The 26,214-nt window shown below is 33.8% G+C and overlaps 1 protein-coding gene across 1 annotated transcript in view; it reads left to right on the forward strand.

The window, feature by feature from the left end:
* LOC134529182 (proline dehydrogenase 1, mitochondrial-like) overlaps positions 1-26,214 on the forward strand; it is a 161,762-nt gene that overhangs the window by 123,148 nt on the left and 12,400 nt on the right. The window contains exons 7-11 of the mRNA XM_063363018.1: positions 6,095-6,269; positions 6,791-6,901; positions 9,884-10,015; positions 17,650-17,846; positions 18,878-18,966. Coding sequence (XP_063219088.1) covers positions 6,095-6,269; positions 6,791-6,901; positions 9,884-10,015; positions 17,650-17,846; positions 18,878-18,966 — 704 coding nt within the window. The remainder of the gene's footprint in view (positions 1-6,094; positions 6,270-6,790; positions 6,902-9,883; positions 10,016-17,649; positions 17,847-18,877; positions 18,967-26,214) is intronic.

Raw genomic sequence — 26,214 nt, forward strand, 5'->3', positions numbered from 1 at the left:
TTATTGTCTACAAACTGAAAGCATCACACGTTGGAAGTAAATGTTACTCGCTATCACGTGTGTCAGCGTGTATAGTGGGAGTCGGTGTACATACACTCGGGCTGGCCGGAATTTTCCGTTTACTTGACATAGTGAAACAATAAAACTACTTATAGCATAAACATCTTTATAGTAATTCACGTCCGACGCGAAAACCTGCGATGTATTTACGCAATGCGTGGGAAAGACTGGCTATAATTAGCTCTCTGACAGACGTGCGCGCGTGCGCCTACAAGACATGTACAGTCAGGCAAAAGCAAAAAGCCTCGTTCCAGTGCAGAAATGTTTTGTAATGTTTTAATTTTTTTTGGTAAATTAGTTCCGGATATCGGGAGTTCCGTTTGTGGGAATTACGGTTGAGGGGTGCTCTACTGTATCTACAAGGAAACAAATAATTACTAAGACAACATACACTGAAGAGGTTTACCCTGCAATTCCTTACGTGCATACGTTGGAGCAAATGCATGATCAAACAATGTGCAGAACATCAGTTGATAAAAGAAGTTGTTGATCATGTCATAGCTTCTTTTTTATTTTAGTGAATAAGAATAGCCTTGAAATACTTCCTTTTTTGAAGTTATACTTCTTTAGGCACATTATGAAAAAAATAATGAGAGTGAAAATTTAAGATGCGTGCGCATCACTGTAACACAAAATTAACAGTTTGAAGCTGCCCGCTAAACTGCTCATTAAGTCTCGAAAAAAAGCTACCTACTAAATAGAAGTAGAACCTCTATTAGTCGCGCATGTTGGCACGCTCGTCGCCTTTGATCACTGTTTTCATATTTATAATATTTATCCACATGTTTCTAGTTTCTACATTCACAACACATGTTTTAGTTTCATACAAGTGTGAATTATATATGTGCTAATAATTTATATTCAGTAGTGATTTAAATTGAATATTTTGATTAATATTATTTACTATTCGTAAATATTAGTAAAAAAAATTGTGCTTATATACTTTTTCAAGTGCTCCAATATAATTGAGGTTAACTATCCGTATGTATTATTTATTGTTATAGATTAAAATATTATTATTTAATATAATTAATACTAAATATTATTTAATTATTAATGTTAAATATTTATTATTGGTCATTTAATATTTACAAAATAAAGAAATAAATTTAATAAAACATTTGATGAAAATTTTGTGATTTAAAATTGAACATCAAATTAAAATATTAATTTGTAATATTTATTATTTAATTGAATATATAATAAATATTTATAAAAATAAATGAACAAATTTAATGAATGCTTTTTGATAAAAATTAAAAATGAATATTAAATTAAGAAAATAATAAATATTTAAAAAAATGAATAAACTGAAATTAAATTTTTGAATTTATTAAATTTATTTATTTTCTTTTAAAATGTTAAATAATCAATAATAAATATTTAAAATTAAGAATGTTATAATATTTAGTACAAATTATATCATATATATTTATTATTCTCTAAATTTTATTTATTTCATTTTTCAAATTTAAACTGAACTTTATTGACTGTGTTGACTATCTTTTTCCAGCCCTTTTATTATTTTATTGTAATTAATTATTTGCATGCAATTAAAAACTATTTTTTAATGATGCCAAAGAAGTATAACTTCCCACGCACGTACATAAGTACATGCACCCATTTTTTTTTGTAGTGAACTTTTCATATTTAAAACCTTATTTCTGGTTCAAGTTGCTCATCTATAATATGGGCCCTGTTTATTGCTTATAGTGTAGTATAATTGTGATTTAGACCCATACATGTATAACTTTCATGATGCCTTCGTGAGTACTCCCTACTTGACAAATTCCAAAAAAACATGGTTGTATAGATTTTCATAGTGCTATGATTTTTGGCGTACACAGACTACTTTTAGATGAGTGGGAATGGTAGAACTTATGGACATAAAATGATCATCTATACGTGTTCTTTTATATACATATACATGAACTAACTTATAAAATTACCTTATTTTAACAAATTAATGACAAAAAAGTTATTTTGTTATAAAAGAGTAAAACTACACTTCTTTTCTAATTCAATGCTGATGTTTGACCTCCAATCAAAAATTTCTTTCAATTAATTTGAAGATCACTTCAAAACCAATTAAAATGTGCCATTGTATACATTTTTCTTGAATTTAACTAAAATATGACCATTCATTCGAATCTTGTCTTGCAGTATACACCATACAAGTTATGTACACTGAAACTCGTCAATTATCCTGTTAAGGAAATTAAATAGTTCCATGAATGGTACAAGACAATGTAGTTCCTACAGTCATAGTAACAAATTAATTGTTTCTATAAGTAAACTTATAATTTTTAAAAATAAGCCTTCGTTAATTGATTTAGAATTAAAAATTTCTTTAGTAAAATAATTGTAATAAATTAAGATGGTATAATTTAATATACAAAATTAATACACTGAATTGTTTGTTTGGTATTCTATTACAAAATGATACAAGCTACTGTTAGCAGAGTTGTTTGATTTGTTCCTATAGTCAAGTGATCCAATCTGATAAAGATTTTTCAGAACTGTTTTGTTTCAGAGTTACTTAGTTGGTTTTCAAGCACATATTTCTTGCATGTATATATTTTTTATGGCATTTGACTGATATCTGCATACATATTTTTTCTTAGTAGCAAAAAGTATTAACAGTCTTCAATGAATAATTTTTTGCTTTAGAAAATTAGACATGTTTGTTTAAAGTAAACGTGCTTAAAACAAACACAAAATAATTTATTATCATACTGCGAACCATCACTTTTCATTATCTTAAACAACATGAAAGAAAGTAAATAAACTGGTTAGAAGGTTAACTTAGTTTTTATTCTTATCAGTTGCTACCATTTTCTCAAAAAAAACTATTCAAAAACAAACATATGTATTATCAAAAGTGATATACACCATAATAATTAATTAAAAAACAAAATAGCTGTGGTAAAATAATAAGCAAGTTCTGCCATTTACTAACAGCACACTTATTTTGCTGAATACCAAAGATATAATGATAAACAAGGTTGCTACTTATAAAAAAGTATCAAAGTGTTGGGCACCTTGCATTCACACTATTGATTGTATTGACACAGCATTCTGAGGCGACTTCTTATAACTTTGTGTTTTTACAGTGATGGAAACCACATTTTTCACTGAAAATGTAGCAAGCATGTGGTTAAAAAAGGGACAAAATGTCATAAAAGCACAGCTCCTGAAAATGTCTTGACCCTTTTTACAGCAAATTCAAGCCTGACTGCTTACAAGGGATAAGTGTCTAGTACACTAGAACCTCGATAATCCGAGCTGGATGGGACCGGGGCCAACTCGGATTATCAGAACCTCGGATTATTGTAAATACGAATAAAAACACGCAAAATCAATTTCTAATATATATGTCGATGTTTTAATAAAAAGAAAATACAAACATATTGAAAGGCAGAATATAAATATATACATTATTATTATTTTTTTAAATAATCTATTATTGTTTTTTGTTTTTTTAATGCTCCTCGCTTCTCAGCTGCTCGTGTGCTCCACTTCTTAAAAAACATTACGTCATTTGGCGTGACGTCATCTTGCTGCTCCACGTATTCGAGTGCCTTTTCTAAGCGTAGAAACCCATCTGCATGGCTAATTTTTTTGTTGGTTTCTTCTTCCTCTTGTTCATCTTTTTCGGTGTCCTCATCCCGGTTGTTGACCATTTCAATAATTTTCTCATCCGTCAATTCTTCAATTTCATAACTGTCTAACCACTTCTTAACCTCTTCAGCACTGGATTCCATTTCGCAGCCAGGGATTGCCACCATTAAATTCAATAGAGTCATATTATCACAGTCATCTTCAACTGTTTCTTCTTCTTCACTTTGTGAAACTCTGAGTTTTATAAGTTTTGACCAGGATTTCTGTATAGTTTCCTGTTTAATTTCTGACCACGCATCAACTAACCAATAGATAACGTCTTTTATATTAACTGTTTTTAGCATATCTACTAATGAAATTTCTTCTTCTTGCAAAATATATGTCGGAAGTATGCGTCTGTACTTTTTCTTTATTGTCGTAATGACGCCTTGGTCCATAGGTTGAATGAGGCTAGTCACATTTGGGGGCAGGAAAACAGTTTTAATTTCATCACTTAAAATCTCTTCTACGTTTGGCTGGGATGGAGCGTTGTCAATAACCAACAGTGCCTTTCTCGGTAATTGTCCTTCTTTTAAAAAAGTTTCTACTGAAGGAACAAATTCCTCGAAGAACCAATTTTTAAAAATTGTCGTATTCATCCACGACTTCTTTTGATTTTTATATGCGACGGGTAGTGCGTTCATATTTACATTTTTAAAAGCTCTAGGTTTTTTTGACTTTCCTATCACCAAGGAACGAAGCTTATGTGTCCCAGAGGCATTGGAACATGGCAGAACAGTAATTCGTTCCTTGCTCTTTTTATGCCCAGGAGCGGAAATCTCGTCTTTGGATGCTATACTCTTGTCAGGTAGCATTTTAAAATTTAACCCAGTCTCGTCACAGTTATATAATTGATCATGAGTGTAGCCCCCTTCTTCGATCATGCTTTGAAATTTTTGAACGTAGTTTTCAGCACCAGCAGCATCAGCTGAAAGCTTTTCTCCTGTGATATGCAATTGCCGCACACCGTATCTTTTTTTCCATTTATCCAGCCATCCTTTACTGGCATTAAAATTGCTTTCACCTTCTTGTAATTTATTACGAAAATACTGCGCTTTTGCTTGTAATATAGGCCCAGAAAGAGGGACACCTTTTTGCCGCTGTGCTAAAAACCATGAAAACAAAGCTTCACTTGTTTTTTCGTACTCACTTTTTTTCATACGAGATCTGGATGTTGTAGCCTGAGAAAGATTTTTTTGAGTTTGCCATAACTCCAATGTCTCTCTGTTGCGCCTCCAGTCACCCACAGTAACAGCACTCACTCCTAAATCACGCACAATTGTTTTTAACGGCTCACCTTAATCAACCCGCGTCAGCACTTCTAATTTATCACTTAATGATATTTCAGTATGTTTTCTTTTACTCATACTGGTTCGTAATAGAACTGGGACGTAACTACATAGATGTGCTCACGGCGAAGAACTTATGGGAACTAAAAATTGCCCTCTGGAGGGAACGCGGGGAAGTGACGAGGGGGCGGAGGGTCTAGGCCAAAGGAGAAAAGGGTTTCCCCCCCAATGTTCTAAAAATAGATTCTTGCGACTTCTGACAGGGGTGGGCCGCTACCTGCTATGTACAGTCACTTACCCAACTCACCCCATCGGGCCTTCCTCCTCAACGTAGCCCTGGCCGTCCCTACATGTATGTGTGTTTGCAAAATTCGTATTTTTTTCTCTCTCATAACCCCCGAAACTGACTCGGATTATTGGGAACTCGGATTATCGGAGCTCGGATTATCGAGACCCTAGTGTACTTTCAAATAGTCGACTTGAACGTGAAATTAAAATCTTGCAAATCCCTAGTAAATATTTGAATACAAAACATATTTACTACACAAAAAAATTATGTGTTGCAATTTTTACGAAAAAGGTTTTTTTTGTTAGCTTGCACCTGTTTTTATTCCAGATATACTCAATGTTTTTTTAAATCCGGCATGCCAACTAAATTGCTACCTTTATTACTTAGTTGTTGAGTATTTCAGTTTTTTTTATCCAGAAGATAATTAATTTAAAATTCTTTTTCTTATCCTGTGAATGGAATTATATATTCAATAACTTTCACTTTATCGTGAATATATATAATTTTAATTTATGGTGTGTATTTAAAGATTTATTTTATGGAATCTAAAGTAATTTTTTTATAATTAATTTATATTAGTTTTGGAAAATTGTCAGTTTAATGTTAAATGAACACAATTGACCAACCCAAATTCCAAAAAATATTGTAAGTGGGACCGACCAATTATAAAATCAGAACTGACCCAACTCTTTTTTTTATTACATTATACAGTTGAAAAATAGATTAATTATTTCTTTCAGTTAGAATGAAAACTGATATAATGTGTATGCATTTTGAAAACTTGAATTATTTGCAGAGTAATCCATCTCTTCCCATGGAGTGGCATCATTGATGAAAACCAGCAGCTAAGTGAAACCTTCCGGGTTCCTGATCTGAAAACGGGTCGTATGGTGCGCCTTATTACGCAGCTATCCTCCAAGGAGGAAGAAATGTTTCGTAACATGATTCGTCGAATTAACACACTATGCAAGGTAGCTATCATTGTGGGTTTTCTGTTTTTAAAACACAAAAAGAGTTGTGTATTTTTTGTTAACTGGAGTTACTGAAGGGGGAAAATACAGCAATGCATGCATATGGGACAATAAAGATCTCTTTCTAATTGAAGCATATAAAAGATTATTTGTCCATATGGTTTGATTAGTAATAAAATAAACAGTTTATTCATTTTGTGAATTTAAATTTAGAACATTAACATTGCTTTTTTACTAAATTAATTGTACCACTTTGGTTTTTTTAAATTGTTAAACGTTACTATGTAACTGCATTAGTACTACCATTATTTTAACCTTCCTAAGCAATTAACTTGTTTGGTATATTTAAGACCACTTCAGGCAAAATTTACCTCACTCTAAAAAATGTTCACCTTAAAAGTCAAATTGTTGTGTGCGTGCGTGTGTGTGTGTGTGTGTATTTTTTATAATTTAAAAAGAACATGTTACATACCTATAAATACACAGAGTGGTTTGCACTAAAATAAACTGTGTGTTTTCAGATGGCCGCTGCCTTGGATGTTCGTATTATGGTAGATGCAGAGCAGACATACTTCCAGCCTGCTATCTCACGTATTACACTAGAGATGATGCGGAAGTACAACAAGGACAAAGTAAGGCGATTGCTGTAATATTTTACTGACTGACTTTATTTTATGTAAAAGACATTAATTTAAAAAGTTAATTTTTTCTGCAAAGTGAATATCTGCTTCAAGTTTAGTAACATTTATTGGAACCAATATCCTTTAATGTAAACTTGCTCAATATCACGCTCCCAATGTGAGAATTTGGTAAAGCAAAACAAACTTCTCCATATATCTACAAATGACTTTTTGTATTTTCATCATTGTCTCACACATTCACACACCCATGCTCTCACTTATTTAGCCTGTGTTTGTGACTTTGTCATAGCACTCAAGCTTTAATATGGGATGAATACCATGATTTTGGTACAGTTGGTGCTCTTAAATCCGGCATTCTTTGGTTCAGCACATTCTGTAATCCGGCACGGATCGAGCCACTCGTGTTCACTTTTTTTCAGGTTGACTCGTACATCTGTTGACATGACTGTTAGGTCACGCCACTGCACTGCCAGTGTTTCAAGTTTGCTCAGTGTTTTTTTTTTTGCCACAGAGCTGCTGATTTCAACCATTTTTAAAAAATATATTTGTACTGTACATTCTTTTTTCTTTGACATTCAATAATCCGGCAAAATCGCTCATCCGGCTTGGCTGTGGTCCAGATCATGTCGTGTTAAAGAACCTTTACTGCACATCTTACAGCTCTGCACCTCTTCTCTCCTCTCTTTCAACTGTTCATGCCCAACCTGATGATCACTGAGGCATAACACTCAAGTGGTCAGGGTTGGTGGTTATCTTGTAACCCCTCTTCTTCCTGGAGAGGCAAGGCAGACCTCAATACCACTATGCCGGGAGCAGGGCAATTACTTGAAAACCCAACTCTTGGAAATGTTGAACTACCCAAATCGCTGTCCTGCCTACAGCAGTCAGTGAGCCTGCGGTTATCTTCCAAAAAAACCTAAAAAAAAAAATATTTCAGCGTGGATGTGATAAATATTAGAAGAGTACCGGAAGTAAACCCAATAAATTTGTTACTAACCAAACAAATTTTATTAATGCCTTTGTACAAATTAACTTTTGCTGCGACCGGGCATTCACTTTTTACAACATGTAAATTTACTAGGAAACTTTACTCATTTATCAATGCAGAGTTAAGGCAGCTCTTAATACCTTCCTATTTCCCTAGCTCTGAACAGAATAACCTTAAACTTGTTGAAGTGGCTACAACACTAACTAAACAAAACATTCCTTGCAAAAAATCATCCTTTAAATATGCACACTGCCAAAAAATACAAGTAAAAATTTATAACATTTAAAAATTGAATACATTAAATTTAGGGCCTATAGCATTTCTCGTCTCGCTGAGTTACTGCCAACAAAATTAAAAAAACCAACTTATGACCCAGAGTTGCTTTCTATTAAGAAATCCTAATAGCAACCCAGACTCAAACCAGATCCTTTTTTACAAAAATATGTCACCACCTCATAATTGTTGTTGCTTCGTTCGTAGATTCCAGCTTTGACACAACTTTCGTGCTGTTAACGTTTACCAGTTCCCTTGGTACATCCAACGAGTAGTACCACTAACCGCCTGAGGTAATTTTTCCCCACAAAAAGTATTATTAAGCCAATTTCTGGGTCACAAGTTTACTACTCCCAAGATGACCCTGCTCACCACCTGCGGTCCCATCATTTACATTGTGCATCATTTACATCAGGCTTGCGCACAACTCATGTAACTGTAGGTTTATACTGTCTTCTGGGGACAGATATATAAAGCTTCAACTTGCATGGTGCCTACATCGAAGTTGATTGCTACAATCCAGACTTGTGTAGTATCAAACTAAAGTATTATTCTACCCTGGCAATTTTTACCCAATGTTCTACCAAACCTATAATTATTTTCTTATGCCAAAAGTGTCACAAAAATATCTAATAAAGTTCAGTCTACAGGAATTACATGTCCAAACTTTCTTGCATCGCTGCGCAACCAGACCAATACAAAACTTGCGCAAGGTAACCAATCCCTCGAAAACTGCGTGATACTACTTGACAAAAATCTTTGCTGGACCAGTTCATTAGATTTCCATTGGTCAGTATATTTTACTTAAAACTTTCTTGGGAACTAAAAAATTATTTGCATCTGTCTTCCAGCACAAAAAAATAAAATGGTACGAGCTCACCAAGAAGTCTCGAAGTGGAAGACGACCTGCATAAACTCATAGCATCTCAGTCCTCTGCACAAGTTCATACTGTGTCTTTTCGCCACTGACCTGTGGGACATGGAAGACACACACCACTGTCCTCGCTCAACTGCTGGACTCCGAGTACCACTGCGTTGCATCGCTCGGCCCCACTCCACTTGACTGTTGGCGCCCCGTCACGTAGAACGTAGCATTGCAACCATTGCATCCTTAGCTTTCTCATAATGAAGTAGTAACCTCACATTTAAAAAAACACTTAACCAGATGTAATATGGATTAAAAAGGTCTTAAACCAAATAAGGCACAGAATGCCTCTATTTCTCCCAAACCAAATTTTCCCATTTAAAATCTTGCTTAATATTATTACCTCTTCAACCAATCTCATATTGAATTCACAACACTCATAGTTTCAAGTGTTTCATTTTATTTATAATCGCTAATGTATCAAATTAGGTGTATTGTAGTTCTACTTGTAATTTTTTAATGGCTATGTTGGTGGCTACCTTTATATTTTATAATTAAAATAATTTGAGTTTCTTTTTTTATAACCAACACTTGTGCTTTATAGTTATTTTAGAGCTGCAATTTTGAGTAAGAAATAATTAGCACAAGCACATAAGTAGCATTATTGTGGAATATAAAATGTAAGCACTTATGCGGCTGTGATGTGGTTACACTGCTGTTCTTTAAATACAAATTTGATAATGCAGGCCCAGATGAATTAGTGCTCTAAAATGAATGTACAAAATTTTTCTTCTTCTGTATAATCATGTCATGCATGTACTGACTGTACAACTAATGGTTGTTTTAGGCTGTGGTATTTAATACGTATCAATGTTACCTGAAGAATACTTTCAAGGAGACTACAACAGATCTGGAGCAGGCAAACAGACAGAATTTCTACTTTGGTGCCAAACTTGTAAGAGGTGCATACTTGGAACAGGTATGTGTACTGCTGAGACTTAGGTCCAGATCATACTCTCTTTACGCATCTACTCAATCAGCGAAACTATATCTTTGAACTTCAGATTAAAATTTCTGTTAGCAAATTTTTTATCCATTATTTTGTGTAAAAAATTTTTTAACATATATTTTAAAACCAATTTGTGTATTGCTAGAAATCATATGATTTTTTAAAAAATAAACCTTTGTTTTATGATTCTTAAATGCAGTTTTATCTTGACAAAAGTTAAGGTTTTATTAGCCCTATCAATGTTTTTCTAAGTTGTGTAAGAATAACTGCTAATTATTAAAAATTGTAGCAAATTATTATCATAGGAAGTCTTGCTCAAACATTAACTTTTTACAATGTTGGTGTACTTAAATCTCACTGTTTTTTTGAAACTTTATTTTGCAAATAGTGAACCCATACCTGCTAATATGTCATGGTGATGTTGCTTTTAAATCATAGTGTGTTGTATAAGCCAAACCTGGCAAATTTTTGAGAAACTGTATCAGAAAAAAAAAAAGTTATTTTATCAGTAAATGAAGTTAAGCGCCTACAGGTTTTTTTTATGAAAAATCTTTTTTTTAGAAACATGTTTTAATCACAAAAAAATTCAATTTTTTTGTAATAGCTTTAGGTAATTTATTGAATATTATTTGGTCTGAATTTTGTTGTAGTATGCAAAACTTAATTTTTTGTGAAATATATTCAAAATTTATGTTTATTTCTAGCCAAAATTAATTTGAAACAATTGTGCAACATCAAATAACCATGTCTAGGATGATACCATGTTGACTTCTTTGTGCCATAGAGTTCATAATGGCAACATATTTCAAACTTTGTCCTTCGTGAATTTTACCTGTCAATCAAAGCGTGCTTTTGGGAGTCAGTGGCAGTAGAATCATAAATAAAATATATCCATGGAGGTAGACAATGGTATGAATTTTTCTTGGTGCACATTTCTACTTTTTCAAGAGATAAAAAGTTTGTTTATTTCATCTGAGTATTTATTTATGCTGTGTTACATGAGCAACAAAATAATTTTTATTATATATTTATAGACTTGTGGCTGCATCCAGTTTTAATACTTACTTCCAGTGCATTCAAATTAAATTAAATTAACGGTATCTTTGGTGTAAATGTGAGGTTATGTTTTCAGTTTATTTTTTCAACATTTTTAAGGGAACTGGGTTGTTTAGGAGAGCATAGTATGAATGAATGCATTAAAAATTCTGGCCTTAATAGATTTTATTACATTCAATTTTAAATATATATTAATTTTTTTGTAAAATTGTACACATGACAATATAAAAATTTGTATTAAACAGTAAAAAGTGGCATTTTTGATGTGCTAACGTGCATGACACACAAATCAGTTACTTGTCTGTGGGGACAAAATGTATTACTTGCTAGGGAATCAAAACATGCATTGTTAGATAAAATATTACTTATAGATTGTAACAGTTCAGCTGGGCCCAGCTAAAGACAATCTGTCATGATTAAATAACAAATAGTCTTGCACACAAATGCTGGAACAAGAAAAATGGTTCTGAGTTTTGTGGTTAGTTTCTTCCACATGAATTTAAGCTGATTAACAGTAGATGAAAAACAAGCATTCCGAAAACTGTCTAAAAATGTATTACTATAATAGTTGCATAATACGCTTACACAAAATTATTTCACGAAAAAGAATATTGCCCAAACCATAAAATGTCCGTTCGGTGGCAGCAACACACACATAATATTACTGATATGATCTTCCCTAAAAATATCTTCCCATTACTTACAATGGAGGCCACTATCAGGAACCCAAGTCCCTTGATGTGATTACTGCATGAACACATTTATTGTTGTGCTGACATGTGTGGTCAAAAATAAACTTTTAATATCAAATTTGTAAAATAGATTAAATAATTATCATTACCCAGACAAACTGATGTTAAACTTTCTGCACTACGTGTGCTTTGCTAGTATTCGTGAGCTGCCAAACATCATCTCACCTGTTGGTTCACCCAACGAGCGATGATTGATGATGCACAGCAAGTATGTCCCGCAGGACACATAATTGTAAAACAACATAGAAAGTTACTGCACCAGATATTGCATGTATTTACTCTCAAAATGTAAAAATGGTCATGAAAAACCTGCCAGAATGATAACAGCCAAGAAAAATAGAAATATGATATATTCTGAATCAAAACTTAACTATTACTTAAAGAACAGCGTTCACAGCGTTAATCAAATACGTATTTTACGTTAAGATTTTATGTTAATAAAAATTATTTGTTTTCCAACTGTTGAAGTGTGTTAATTGACTACACTTTAAATCATGATGCTGCTGCCAATGAAATCAATGTTCAGTTTTAATGACATGTCCAAATACATTGAAAGTACATTTATATAAATGTTTGAATTATATTTTGAGAATAATTATCATAAAATAAAATTACATGGCGGCATTGTTGAAATATAGACATTGGGCATAACACGCCCGTACAAAGTAAGTGATAAAAAAATTTCTAACATACAAAATAATTGTGTTAGTAATGTAGAAGCTCTGTTTAAATGTGTAAAAATATTAAAGAAGCATAAACTATGTTTTTTTTTTTATTTATTTATTTGTAATATGCCTACCAACAGTATTTTGGTTTAGGCACAACATTAAGACAAAAACACAACATAAATAAAATTACAATACACAAAAGATGCAAGCACAAATAACACAACATATTCAAATATAGATAATATAAAATATTCAAGCAGTAACAACAATTTTTTATACAACAAACAGAGCGATTTACCAAAAAATAAAAAAAGAACTACAGTATAAAATAAAATAGACAATACTTATATATGAATAAATAAATGTAAGTAAATAAATTAAAATTTAGAACTAATTTAGAACTAATAACAGTTCAAAGTTATTGAGAAAAAAAAAGAATACTATATTATTAAAGACTAAGTGTTAAGAAAGATGATTTATTTTAATATTCATGTTTAACTAAATTGCTTGTTCATTCTATTAAAGTTTGAAATTAATCTATAAATGAGATAGTTCTTGTGTAGGGTACACAGAGAAGATAACAGGCATCTTAAATTGGGGGACTCTCAAACCAGTATTCATAAGGACATAATTGCATTTGTTTTTATAGTTATAACATTTTTGAATAAACCAAGAATCTAGTTGAATTGTACGATCAGAGAGAGTGGTAAGAGTTGGTTGTGAAAGATTCTTTATAGTTAGTTTAATTATTTTGTTTTGAAAACTTTCTGTTTTATTACAATCTGTTGTATTAATTTATTCCCAATAATAGAGCAATATTATAATTTGGTTCTAATTAAAGCAAAATAAAGTGATAGGATTGAATCCTAATTATTAGCATAAAAAGCAATTTATTTTATTAGGGCCAAGATTCTTCGGGAGGAAGAACATAAATAGTCAACATGTTTATGAAAGTATAATTTAGAGCCTAAAATGATTCCAAGATATTTAATGCAATAGGTTTTAGAGATATTCAATTTGTTTAGATTATAGTTATAATTGACTAGATGAAGTTTTCTAGTGAAGGAAATTAATTATCGTAGTTTTATTTGTATTAAGAGTAACCAGATTTTTTGTACACCAATTATTAACATGAATAATGTAATTTTGGAGTAGAATGCAATCATTTGGTAAAGTAATTTTCATGTAAATTTTAAAATCATCTGCAAAAAGAACACCTGTTGAGTGATTGAGGACACTGGTGATGTCATTAATAAAAATGTTTAAAAGAGGTGAAAGTGTACCACCCTGCAGAACACCAGAACTCACAAGAAATACAGAGGAATTGTGGGATACATATTGATTTCTGTCCTCTAAAAAGCTGGAGAACCATTTAACAGAATTAACACTTAAACCAATGTTACTTAACTTTTTGAGTAACAATGAAGGATTTACCGTATCAAAAGCCTTGGCTATATCGAAATAGCAGGCATTGGCCTGACCTATATTTGTAACTTCATTAAAGATAGGATTTAGAAATGTAGTAAGATTAGAAGAGGTTGACATTCCGGGTCTGAAACCATGTGGAATAGAAGATATTTTATTACTGAGTTCAAAATTTAAGAATTTAAGTATAATTTTTTTCAAAAACTTTTGTAAAACCATTAAGCAGAGAGATTGGTCTATAATTTGAAATATATAATTTAGAACCATTTTTGTGAATAGGAATTATTTTCACAATTTTCCATTTACAAGGAAAAACTTGAGATTTTGGACTAGAATTGTATATATATCCTAAAAGAGGGGCTAGTAAATGGGAACAACCTTTTATAATGAGATTAGGAATCCCGTTGGTACCGACTGATCTAGAAGATTTTAAAGCCCTAATACCCCATAGTACAAGACTTTCGGTAATATTAGGAACAAAGGTGATTGCAACTAGATGGTAAATATACCCTAGAAAAATATTGAGAAAACATATTGGCTAACTCTGCAGGATCACTAATAGTAGCACCATTGGATTTCAGTGATATCTGTTCATAATAACCATCAATCATTAATATTTACGTAACACCGAAATTTTTTGGGAGTATACTTGATGATATTGTTGATGGTTCTAGTTCATAGGATTTTGTCTGAATTAAAAATTTCACATGTTTGTGAAAATGAAAAAAAATGAGAGCAATAGTACATGTTGTTACTTTGTTTGTAGATTTATAGAAATTTTTCTTTCATTTCAAAGCTTGGATTGATTTGTTAAGCAGGATGTTTAGATTTTTTTTTATGTAAAGAGGTAAAAAGCTCTTTATATTACCATTAATACAAGTGTATAATTGATCGAGTTCATTGACATCATTACACTTATAAAAATTTGACTAATCATGGTTTTTGATTGGGTTTTAAAAACCAAGGAAATTCCTGTTTTTATAATTTCTTAGCACAGGAGATATGTTAATAATATGGGGAAAACTGTCCACTGTTATGTTGATGAATACAGCTGGATGGTATTTATATCATCTTTAATAAGCACTTTTACAGCATATGTAGAAATATTAGATAAACAGAGATCTAAAAGATTTTGTATTGGCTTAGTATTATTGTATTGAATAAGACGGAGACTTGAAGTAAAGTTGAGTAAGAATTGAGCCTTTGATTTAGTGACAGAGGATATTATCAGTATTTTTATTTGACCAATCGACACCAGGAACGTTAAAATCACCTATTACTAACAAATTACCATGACAGGTGACAAGTTTATCTTCAAGAGTCTCAAAATAGGCTTGGTATGTATTAGAAGATTATGAGGTAATTGCCGAGACTGAGACAATGTGAAGGTGAGATTTTAATTCTAAGCCAAACAGCTTCAGTTTATGGGAAATCAAAATTGTCAATAGGTTGAACAGATAAAATATTTATATTTTTTTTAACAGCAATCAAAGCCTTTATTCTTCAAAGTAATTAAAGTGTAGCTGTCATTTCAAAAGTAAGGTATTGGTCTGTGAAATATTGCGAGTTAATACTGTTTTCGTTGAACCATGTTTCTGTGAGACAGATAATGTCATTAGTGGAGTTAACAATGTTTTCGAAAATTTGGAGATATTTAGTTGGAAGTTCCCTGACTTTTTGGTAAGCAATTACCCAATCTTTGTTAGATGACTGCACTGAAGGATACTAAATGCTCCTCCTGGCACCGGGGATGAAGTAGAGGCAGGCATACTGGTAGAGGGAGTCACACAGGTCACGCTGCTAGCATTATTAGGCTCCTGAGCGATTAAGATGTTGCTGGCTATTTGATCTGGACGGAGTTTCTCGTAAAAAAAAAAAAAGCTTATAAGACATCCATTCGGCCAGAAAACAATATTGTTTAATCTGTCAAAGTCCTTTTCCAAGATGGAGATATGGAAAGATGCATTCGTGTTGTATTTTGTACTAAGTTTTGTCACTTTAAATTGAGCCATGTTGATTTCTTGTGAAATATAGTCAATAATTAATTTTTCCCCTTTACGTTTGGTTCAAATTGTGCGACAAAGAGGGCTTGAGTCTTTTTGTGAATTGGTTTAGGGACAGTTGTTAATGTAGAACTATTACTAATTCCAACTTTGATTGACATTTGTTTTGGTCTTGATCACATTGAGTTGCAATGTTCCTGTTGGGACTAGGTTTGCGCGCATGTTGCTCAATGGTAAATCCTTCACTGTCAACATGCTGGTTGTTGTTTAGTAAGCTCGTGACTACACTGGATTCTTGCTGAGTCGTAATCAGGTCACTTGTCGGTGTGTAGTTGCCAGACGTTCCCGATGTTACGACACGGTCAGCTTTCTTGTATTGGGGAGCTTTTTTAACCACTTGACAATAAGTGTTGTCATAATCTTTGTGAGAAATTAGACTTTGTTTGATCAGAAGTAATTCTTATACTTTTGGCTGTTTCAGATCTTGAATCCATCAGGAGGGTCTTTAAGATCCCATTTTCATTTTTTAGATATTCAACTTTATCACATAAAGATGTAACAGATTTTATAAGTTCATCCATGTTAGATATTTGAAGTATTAAAACTTCACTTGTGTGTTGTTTTTCTTAAATTGAGACATAAGAATCTGATTTATTAGACAGATTGAAACATATCTTGCTGGACACCTTGTTCTAATATAATAGTGTCTTGTTTTTTATATTATAGCTGTCGCATCTTGTAGGGGTAATGAAACCCCCCCCCCCCCCCCGAAAATCACGTTGATCAGTCAGCGATGAATTAATGATAATGAATCACGCCACGCACGAAGGAATAGAAGGCAAAAGAACACTTGAACATCGATAACCGGGATCACTCACGCAAACATATCCGTCCGGTTTGAACACACGGCCACTTACAAGAAATATTATTTAACCTATTAACATACATAATTCTTACACTGTTGTTTACTTAATGCATTTCTGCCAACTACAGCACTTGAATCACTATCCACATGACTTTCCACTATCGCAGCCTGGAAAGCACGAGGTAAACATGCCCTGAAAGCTTTCGGCCTTTCTCACCATAGCTGCTGCTGTTGACTTGATGGATGGCATAATGTAAAAATTGTTTTAAACAGACACAGGCATCTGAAATATTTGTGCATAATATAAATCATTTTATCATTTGAATGGGCTGAAATAAATTGGCAATTAAGAAAGCAAGTAGCTATTAAGGAAAGAGTAAGGTATTATGTTTTGATTTGTTATATTATTAATTTTGTTGCATTGTGTATTGTGTGCGCACAGAAATTAGAAATTTACATAGATGAAAAATAGCGCTACTATGAATCTGTGATTCTGCTTCTTCAAATCGTGTCCAGATTCATCGGCGTTCTTACTTAAAAACCACATAGTCAAATAGCATTACTTTGTGGGGTGGGTTTATCCTGAGAAAACCTATCGCCTCATGGCAACGTCCGCCACATGAAAAATCATGGCCGGACCCCGCTGAGAAGGCAAGTAGTTTTACTGCTTAACCGCCATGACTCACACAACTAAATAAATTCCAAATACATAATTTTCTTCTTCCAAAAGTACTTCATTGAAATTTATCAGAAACTTAATTTACTTGTCTAAGTTATTATGTAAAACAGTAAAATATATTTATAGGCATTTAAAATGAAGTTGGTTTTGTTTCAGGAGAGGGCTAGAGCAGCTGCACTGGGATATCCAGACCCCACATGTAGCTCGTTTGAAGCTACGACTCAGATGTACCATGACACACTCGCAGAGTGCCTGCGTCGCATTAAAGTGCTCAAAGATACTACACAGCCGAAGAAAATAGCAATTATGGTTGCAAGTCACAATGAAAATACTGTTCGATTTGCCATTGAAAAGTAAGATTCTGCATTATTGCAATTTCTCTCTGGATGCTACAATTTTTTACATGCCTTTTTTATTAACTAATATTGTTCAAACTGCTACACAGTGTTCAGTGTGTATTTTGTGATTTTTTTTTGTTAACTTGCTACGTATTACAAATGAAATGGTCAGTTAATGCTAAAAACCGGACCCTTCACATGGTTCGAGATTACAATAAAATATTAAACATCATAACTAATTGATCCAAAGCTCATTTCCAATTTCTGCAATTTAAGATGGTAATTGATAATATAATACGGAGGATAATTTTGAAAAAATAATCCTTTGAAACTTGCAAAATTAATTTTTTTATCAATGATTTACACAATTTCAGTGTGTATTGCAAATCATATTGGTTCTTTTGTGTACAGAATTGTCAACTTGCTGGAAAAGGTCTCAAATTTTCTTTTGCATTTTTCTCACTTGTTCCAAAAGCAAAACATTATTGTCGAGATGATGTAAATTCCTCTTTTTAACTTTTTGTTCTCATTGCTGAAAGGTTTTTTCATTTTTGACTTTGCATAAAAATTACATTCTTACCTTTTAAGACAAAAATTCATCTTTAGAGAAGAAAAAGGAAGTAGGTTTAAGGCTAACATTTCTTAGAAAATATTTATGATGAGCGTTTCCAGAACTAGCAGGCATTTTGCAGCAATCAAAATAGATAATTTTTTATTTTTCATCAGCTGTTTTGGAAAACTCTGGTTACCAATTATTGAAGTTTAAGTAGTTGGGATTTTACTGAAATTAGTTTGTAAGATGTTTCCTATCTGGCTAAGGTATGGACATGATGGTCTGAAACTAAAATTTTGAGAACTGTGTGCTAAGTTTAGATGTGAAGTGCTTCAATTCTCTCAAATTGTTGATTGGTGTTTAGTGACCTTAAAATATGTTATAGTAGCAAATTTATAACTATTTTTCTTGCCCATAACCATAACAGTTCAGAAATGTTAAAATATTTTCATCATCATATTCTGGTGACTAAATTATTTGTGGTTTTTTTCAGAATGAAGGAAATCGGCATTATGCCAGAGGACAAAGTGATTTGTTTCGGTCAGTTGCTAGGAATGTGCGACTACATTACGTTCCCGCTAGGTATGTTGCTTGTTCACTTTTTTAAAGGTAAAGGGAGTGTTTTATGCTGTAGATCTATGTATAGATATTTGGTTGTTTGATTGTGTATACAGGTCCAATATAAAAATCAAATTGGTTATATCATACATAATGTTCTTAAAATGTTAATATGTAGAACTCCTTAACATTATACAAATCTATTATTTTTATCTTGGGTGTAGACAGTGCTTCAGGAATTAACTGAAAAATTTCTCATTAGCAAAATGTTATGGCTTAGAAGTATTTGAAGTAAATAAATGGCTGACATGGAAAATACTATTATCATGTTTTATATCAATACTTTTTAATACTGTAGTATTTGTTTGCAATATAACAAAAAATACTTATAGGAGGCTTCACGTCATATAGTAATCACAAATAGGTGTTCATCTCTTATGAATGTTATTGCAGCCACACAGAGAAGCTGCCCTAACCAGAAGCACAACTAAAATGGTGGATAATCTCACCAAAATGATCTTTGCAATTTATTAAAAATTACAAGGTTTTGTTATGGCTCTTTTGAGAGAGTACTTCAAAATGACTTATTGGTTACCATGTTGATGGATTAAGTCTGACCCTTGGAATGATGGTAAATTTATTTATTTTTTTTTTTTTTTTTAATATTTGTCACATGACCACTAATAGTCATGGACTTTTATGGTGGGCATGACACATACTTACAAAGGACAATGTGGTTACTGCAAGTACATGGGCACTGTCTTCCGGTAGGCACCACCTGAGGGGAAGCACCACAACAGATAGGCACTACACAGTTGGCCAACATATGTAAGCAGCCAAAACCACATGCCTGCAGGGACCACAACATACACAAACAAATACTATAGTAACAAAAATAATATAAAAAAGAAAACAGAAAACAAGTATATAATCACAATTACAGTTGACAATTCCAGTAATGAAGAGAGAAAAAAATGAACATTAAATATAAAATGTACAATACATTTAATATGTGGATAATAATAGAATATGATAAGACCTGATTACTAGGCAACTAATTATGAAAAGATAAGAGACTAATATGAATACTGAAACTGAGATTAACGGATTATTATAAACTAAAATTTAACTAATTACAGTGTAGTAAAAAAAATCAATCATGGAGTAGACCTAGTGGTTCAGAGAAATTCATTTAGTACTGGGATAAAAAGTGGGGCAGCACCCACACATACATCACAGTAATTTCCACCACTGTCTGTATCCATTTTTAAAAATTCTTGGCTCGTCTGTGCCTTGTATCAAACCCAAGACCCCAGTGGTAGAAACCACCACTGAGCCAACTATGACTCCTGTTATACAGTATAAAAAATCTTAAGAATAATAACCGTGTTGTGTTGATAGGAATTCCAAAACTATGTAGTTGAAAAGATATATTGTACCTGTGGACTGAAAGACACTATTTTCAGTGGTGAGTATCTGTTCTTAGTGAATCAGAGTAGAGAGAGTGAAAGTTTTTCCATAAAATGGCATAACAGTTAGTGCTTTACTATTTAGCTAGGTGGCTAGCAAAATGTTCTTGCCATTTTAAAAATATGCCTTTTAGCTAGATCATTATGTAGTTCATTACTAGGAACTACGGATAATTTTGAAAAATTCATAACTAAATATTTGAATAAATAATGTAAAGGCATTGTTAAAATTTGTTGTAAATCTTAGCAGTGGTTTAAAAATTACTTTATTACAGATAAGATTGGCTCGGCTAAAAAATGAGCCAACTTGAATATTCACGAAAACATTCTTCAAATGTTGATATATGTTTTGAATTTTCATATTATGTTTCAATTTATATTGTTTTTATATTAAAGTTAAAAATTAGCAAAACATTTATGTAGATTTATTTTTATTTAACGTAATAACAAAACACTGTCTGCCATTACATGATCAGAGCTGCCAACCATTACGGATTTTCCGTAATTATTACGTATTTAACACGGAATTACGGAACATCGCTGGTTTATTACGGAAACGAGGCTTTGTGCTGCATGGCAACGGAAAAAATTCCGTTTCTGGTGTGTGTTTTTCGTGAACGCAGTTTGAATACATCACCTGGTTGCGCAAATAACGGAACTAGCAAGTGTGCGCAATACTGTCGAAATAAGTAGATTAATTCTCGTGTTTTGAAATAATAATGGGATGGTATTGTGTCTGTTGTATGATACAACTACAGTGAAACCCCTTATTTACACTTTTTACGGGAACAGAGACAAAAAGTGTAAATACCAGGAAAGTGTAAATTGAAGGAAACATATTTTTAAAATGTAACCTACCTGGTTTAATGCACTCCTTTTACTTCAGTAGTCAGAGACATAAAAAAAAAAGACACAGTGAATGAAATATCTTTAAAAAAATCCTTCATTAGGCCTATGTAAAAAAAATAAATTTACAACATATAACTTATAAAATTGTGTGAATACAGCATTGAAGCAATGTGTGCCATGATAAAATATTACCATAAAAAATGTTTTGTAGGCTTATGTGCAAAAACTTTCAAGCCTAACTTAGGCCTATTTCTTTGTAAAATAATCAGAAATCTTGGTTTGCTTGCATCTTTGAGTGTTCATGCACATGATCTGCTTCTCTAAAGTATAAAAATTATCAAAAACACCATCACTATTTTCACCAGCAGATACTCCAATGTAGTCTCGCAGAGTTTGAAGAGCAGCAAGAGTATCTTTACTCGTGGGTGTTGTCACTTCATCATCATCATCTTCATCAGTATCCTGTTGAGAAGTACTGACATGGCTTTCTACAATATCTTCTATATATTCTATATATATTCTATATGATCACCTGACTGTCCACATACACGTAATCTTGAAATAATTACTCCTGCAACACCCTCTCATGTCCTTCAATATCTTCAATGTCACTGTAATCATCTTCACTGAGAGTGTAAGCCTTTTCTGGGAACACAAATCCAGCTTTTGCAAAGCAGTTTTGAATTGTTGATGTTTTCACTTCTTTCCAGGCTCTTGCACTAAAATGCAATGCAGTCAGCAGATTTATCTTCATCAAAGAAGGGTCTTTTCCGACATCAAGCATTGTTACTGCCCTTGAAACTAGGTATCTGCGGTACAAAAACTTGAATGCCTGAATGATACCCAAGTCAAGGGGCTGTAGCTCACTCGTGCAGTTCGCTGGGAAGAAGACACTATCTGTGTTGTGAAGCTGGATGGTTTTTGCTTTGTGAGCAGAGCACTGATCTATGAAAAGAAGAACTTTCCTATTTTGAAAGCCATTTTTGAATCAAATGCATGCAACTGGCTCTGAAACAAAGCATTGGTCATCCAGGCTTTGGTGTTTGCTTCATAGTTTGTTGGGAGTGACTTGATGTTTTTAAAACACTGAGGTTTCCTCACTTTGCCAATGACATAAAGGGGGAATTTTTCACTTCCATCTGCATTGGTAAGCAATAACACAGTAATCCGTTGCTTTCTGAGCTTACCTCCGTGACACGTTTCCCCTTTAAAACTAAAGGTTTTGTCTGGTAGAACATTGAAAAACAACCCTGTTTCGTCAGCATTGAAAATATTCGGGTCATGTTACAAACTAGAGCAAGGCCGGGACACGTGCAGGTGCAGAGCTGGCTGGCGGCCGCCGCAACATGAGATACGCCGCGTGCGCCTGGAAGATAACAAGGATTGTAGCTTTCCCCCCTCCTTCCCACCACTCCCCGCGCGGCGCCCTGCCTTTGACAAGTAACTGACACCAGACAGCTGGGAGTTACGCGAGCCGCTGACACGTGTTTCGAGAGATTTCTACCGTCGTGTCGGTGCGGAATTACGCGACGGGCCCCGGCCGCTCTCGTGAGTTCTGGAATTGTGCCGGGGCCTATAAATAGGCCCGAGGACGTCGGGGCAAGAGTCAGTCAGTGGAGTTCAGAGAGAGAGTTCAGGCGGGAGCCTTCCCGCAGCGGAGCTTCCGAGGCAATAGTGCCGCGGGTGCGGCAGAGTGGCGAAGTCCTTGGACGAAGGTTCATGGGCTGGGAGTGAGTGAGTGAGTGAGTTCAGTGGAGTCAGGAGTTTTCCCGCCGCGGAGTTTCCGGGCGATAGAGTCGCGGGCGCGGCGGAGTCCCGAGCGAAGTTGCGAGCGAGGAGTCGAGCGGATCCTCAGCAGCGGCGGAGTGCGGCGACGGAGTCCCGTTGCGGAGACCCACGAGGGGTGCTGCGGCGAGAGTTGTACCAGAGGTGCGGCCCAGCGAGGTGTGTGAAACGAGTGACTGAGGAATAGACCTTTCTTTAAGTGTAATTAATTCTTTGCCATTTTAGAAGATTTTTGTAAGTGACATAAGTAGTGGCCATAAATAAAACTGTGAAGTGTAATAAAATCTTTAATTGGGCTATCCTTTACGAACCCGCGGTAAATCATAACACAATGTTCCAGTCTCCACATCCACACTTTTGCTTTGGCCACAAACCACCTTGTAAACAACATTGTGACGCTGCTTAAACCGATCAATCCATCCATTGGAAGCTGAGAAATCTTGAATTCCCAGCCTAGAGGCAATACCACGTGCTTTTTCTCTCAGTATTGTACCATTTATTGGTAAATTTGCTGCACGTGCACCAGAAAACTACTCAAGAAGAATATCTTCCAGCTGTTTGAATTTAGAGTCCTTCACATATTTACGTTTTTTATCACTTGGCCCACATCGTGCGGTGATAGTTTTTCGCAGTTTCACTTTCTCCATTTTATCACAGATATTAATAACGACAAAGAGTTAAATATGTTTCAGATACATTTACCGCTAAAGCCAATGATACTACCAGCGCTCGTAGCGGAAAGCTGTGGAAATAGAAGTCATTGTGAATCGTGCAAGGTTACTTGAACTGTTCATGGCGCGAACGCATTCACATATGCAGCTTTTGATGTATCTTTCTTCTATGGCGGCCATGTTTCGAAGTTTGTAAACACGGAACGAGACATTAATAACGGGAATGAAGAAACTTTTCCGACGTAACAAGCGTGAAAACGACATATACCGCCTTATGGAAAATAAATTGGGCAAAAAACAAAGGAGGTAAATAACGGGAAAACGTAAATACCGTTAACGTAAATACGGGGTTTCACTGTAGTACATATTCTCGGACTTTTTCGTTTATTGGCTACTGACATCACGATAATTTTTGTACATTACTTTGGCTAACCTGTGTTATTTTAATTTCTTTCTTGAAAGACATTTTTTCCTTCAAAGTGTTTTTGTTGTGTCTACAGACGTGACATTTTTTTATGTTTTTCGGTAGTGTTGTGTTCTTCAGTGCCGGTTGTAGAAATGAAGCGTGTGACAGAAAAATGTGTATCTGGGAAAAAAAAAAGAATGCTATTCTTCAGAACTTTCGACCTAACTATTCAAAAGAATGGCCATGCTTGTGTCCAAATGATTCGAAAAGCCATGCGTTTTGAAATGTATGCATGTGTGACTTTTCGATTGCACATGGTGGAAGGAATGACTGTAGACGGCATATTGAATCAAAGAAACATGCAGAACATTTTATAGCCGTGACGAGCAATAAATCTATATTGTCGTTTTTAGTTACATCTGAAGAAATGAAAGTAGCGAACGCAGAATTATGAGAGAATGACTGTAGACAGCATATTGAATTAAAGAAACATGCGGATCATTTTATAGCCATGACGAGCAATAAATCTATATCGTCGTTTTTTGCTACATCTGAAGGAAGAAAGTAACAAACACAGAGTTATTGTTTACAAGTTTTCTGGTAGAACACAATTTACCGATAGCAGTAGTAGATCATTCGGGTAATTTGTTTAGAGCCATGTTCCCGGACTCAAAAATTGCACAGAAATATAGCTGTGCGAGAACAAAAACATCTGCCTTAGTGTAGTATATGGCTGGTGAAACTAAAAGTGAAATTGTTGAATCTTTGGTAAGTGGACCATTTGCTTTAGCTACCGATGGGAGTACTGATTGTAATGCAGTGAAGATTTATTCAATAGTTGTTTCATTTTTAAATCAAACACAAGGTAAAATTTACACTTTACTGTTATCCCTTCTTGAGAGTACAGACAACACAGGATATGGTATTTTCTCTGTGCTGAATCAGGAATTTGAACGTTTTGGAATTTCTTGGAAAAATTGTGTAGCGTTTGCATGTGATAATACCAGTACTATGATTGACACAAACAAAGGTGTGGTAGCATTTGTTAAAGAAAAACATCATGCTATTGTTGTGCAAGGCTGCTCATATCACCTCATTCATCTAGCTGATAAAAAAGCCAATGCACAGCTAACAATTAGAATTGAGACATTTTTGGTTGATATTTTCTATTACTTTGAAAAAAGTTCAAAACACCAGAATCATCTGAACGTGTATCAATAGGTATGTGGGGCAAAGTCACACAAAATCTTTAAATATGTTAGCACATGTTGGCTCGCTCTCCTAGATTCAGTTGGCAGAGTGCTGTAACAATGGGAAGCTATTATTTAGTAGTGATTTTGAAAAGAAAGAGCCTTCAACTTCACAGTATGAAAATGTGAAATCTCTCATGCAGGATCCACTTACGAAACTTTACTGTTGTTTTCTTAGCAGTTCACTTCCTGTTTTCAACCAAGTAAATTTATTTCTCCAACAGGATGCTCCTGTGATTCATGTATTGTGGAGAAAACTAGTTGGTTTATTGACAGATTTGCTTGTTTGCTTTATCAAACCATCATCAGTACATGGGAGAGTCACTTCGGACACAGAAGTAAATTTTCAGAAGCGAAAAAATCAAAAACCTGATTCTGATTTGATTATAGGTGCCAAAGCAAGAGCCTATAATAAAGAAATACCAGAAGGTAATTCATGTATACAGAAGTTCTATCTTAGTGTCAGACTATTCTATGAAACGGTATGTAATTACATTACAAAGAAGTTTCCCCTTGATGATGACTTCTTGAAACATGCAGAGGTTGTTGACATCACACTGAGGAAGAGAACATCTTACTCATCAATTGATTATTTAGTTACCAGGCTTCCTAATTTGATTTCAGAAAATGAGCATGACAGCCTTGAACAAGAATTTGCACTTTATCAATGTGATGATTTCTCTGAAGACATTTTGAGCAGTTCCAGAATTGATGACATTTGGTGGAGGATTGCAGCTATGAAGAATGACAGTGGCAATTTGAAGTACAGAACAATCAGTAAAATTATGTTTGCAGTTTTGTCTGTTCCCCATAGTAATTCTGCTACTGAACGAATTTTTAGC

This window comes from Bacillus rossius, chromosome 2 (assembly GCF_032445375.1).
Source record: "Bacillus rossius redtenbacheri isolate Brsri chromosome 2, Brsri_v3, whole genome shotgun sequence".
Taxonomy (NCBI): Eukaryota; Metazoa; Arthropoda; class Insecta; order Phasmatodea; family Bacillidae; genus Bacillus; species Bacillus rossius.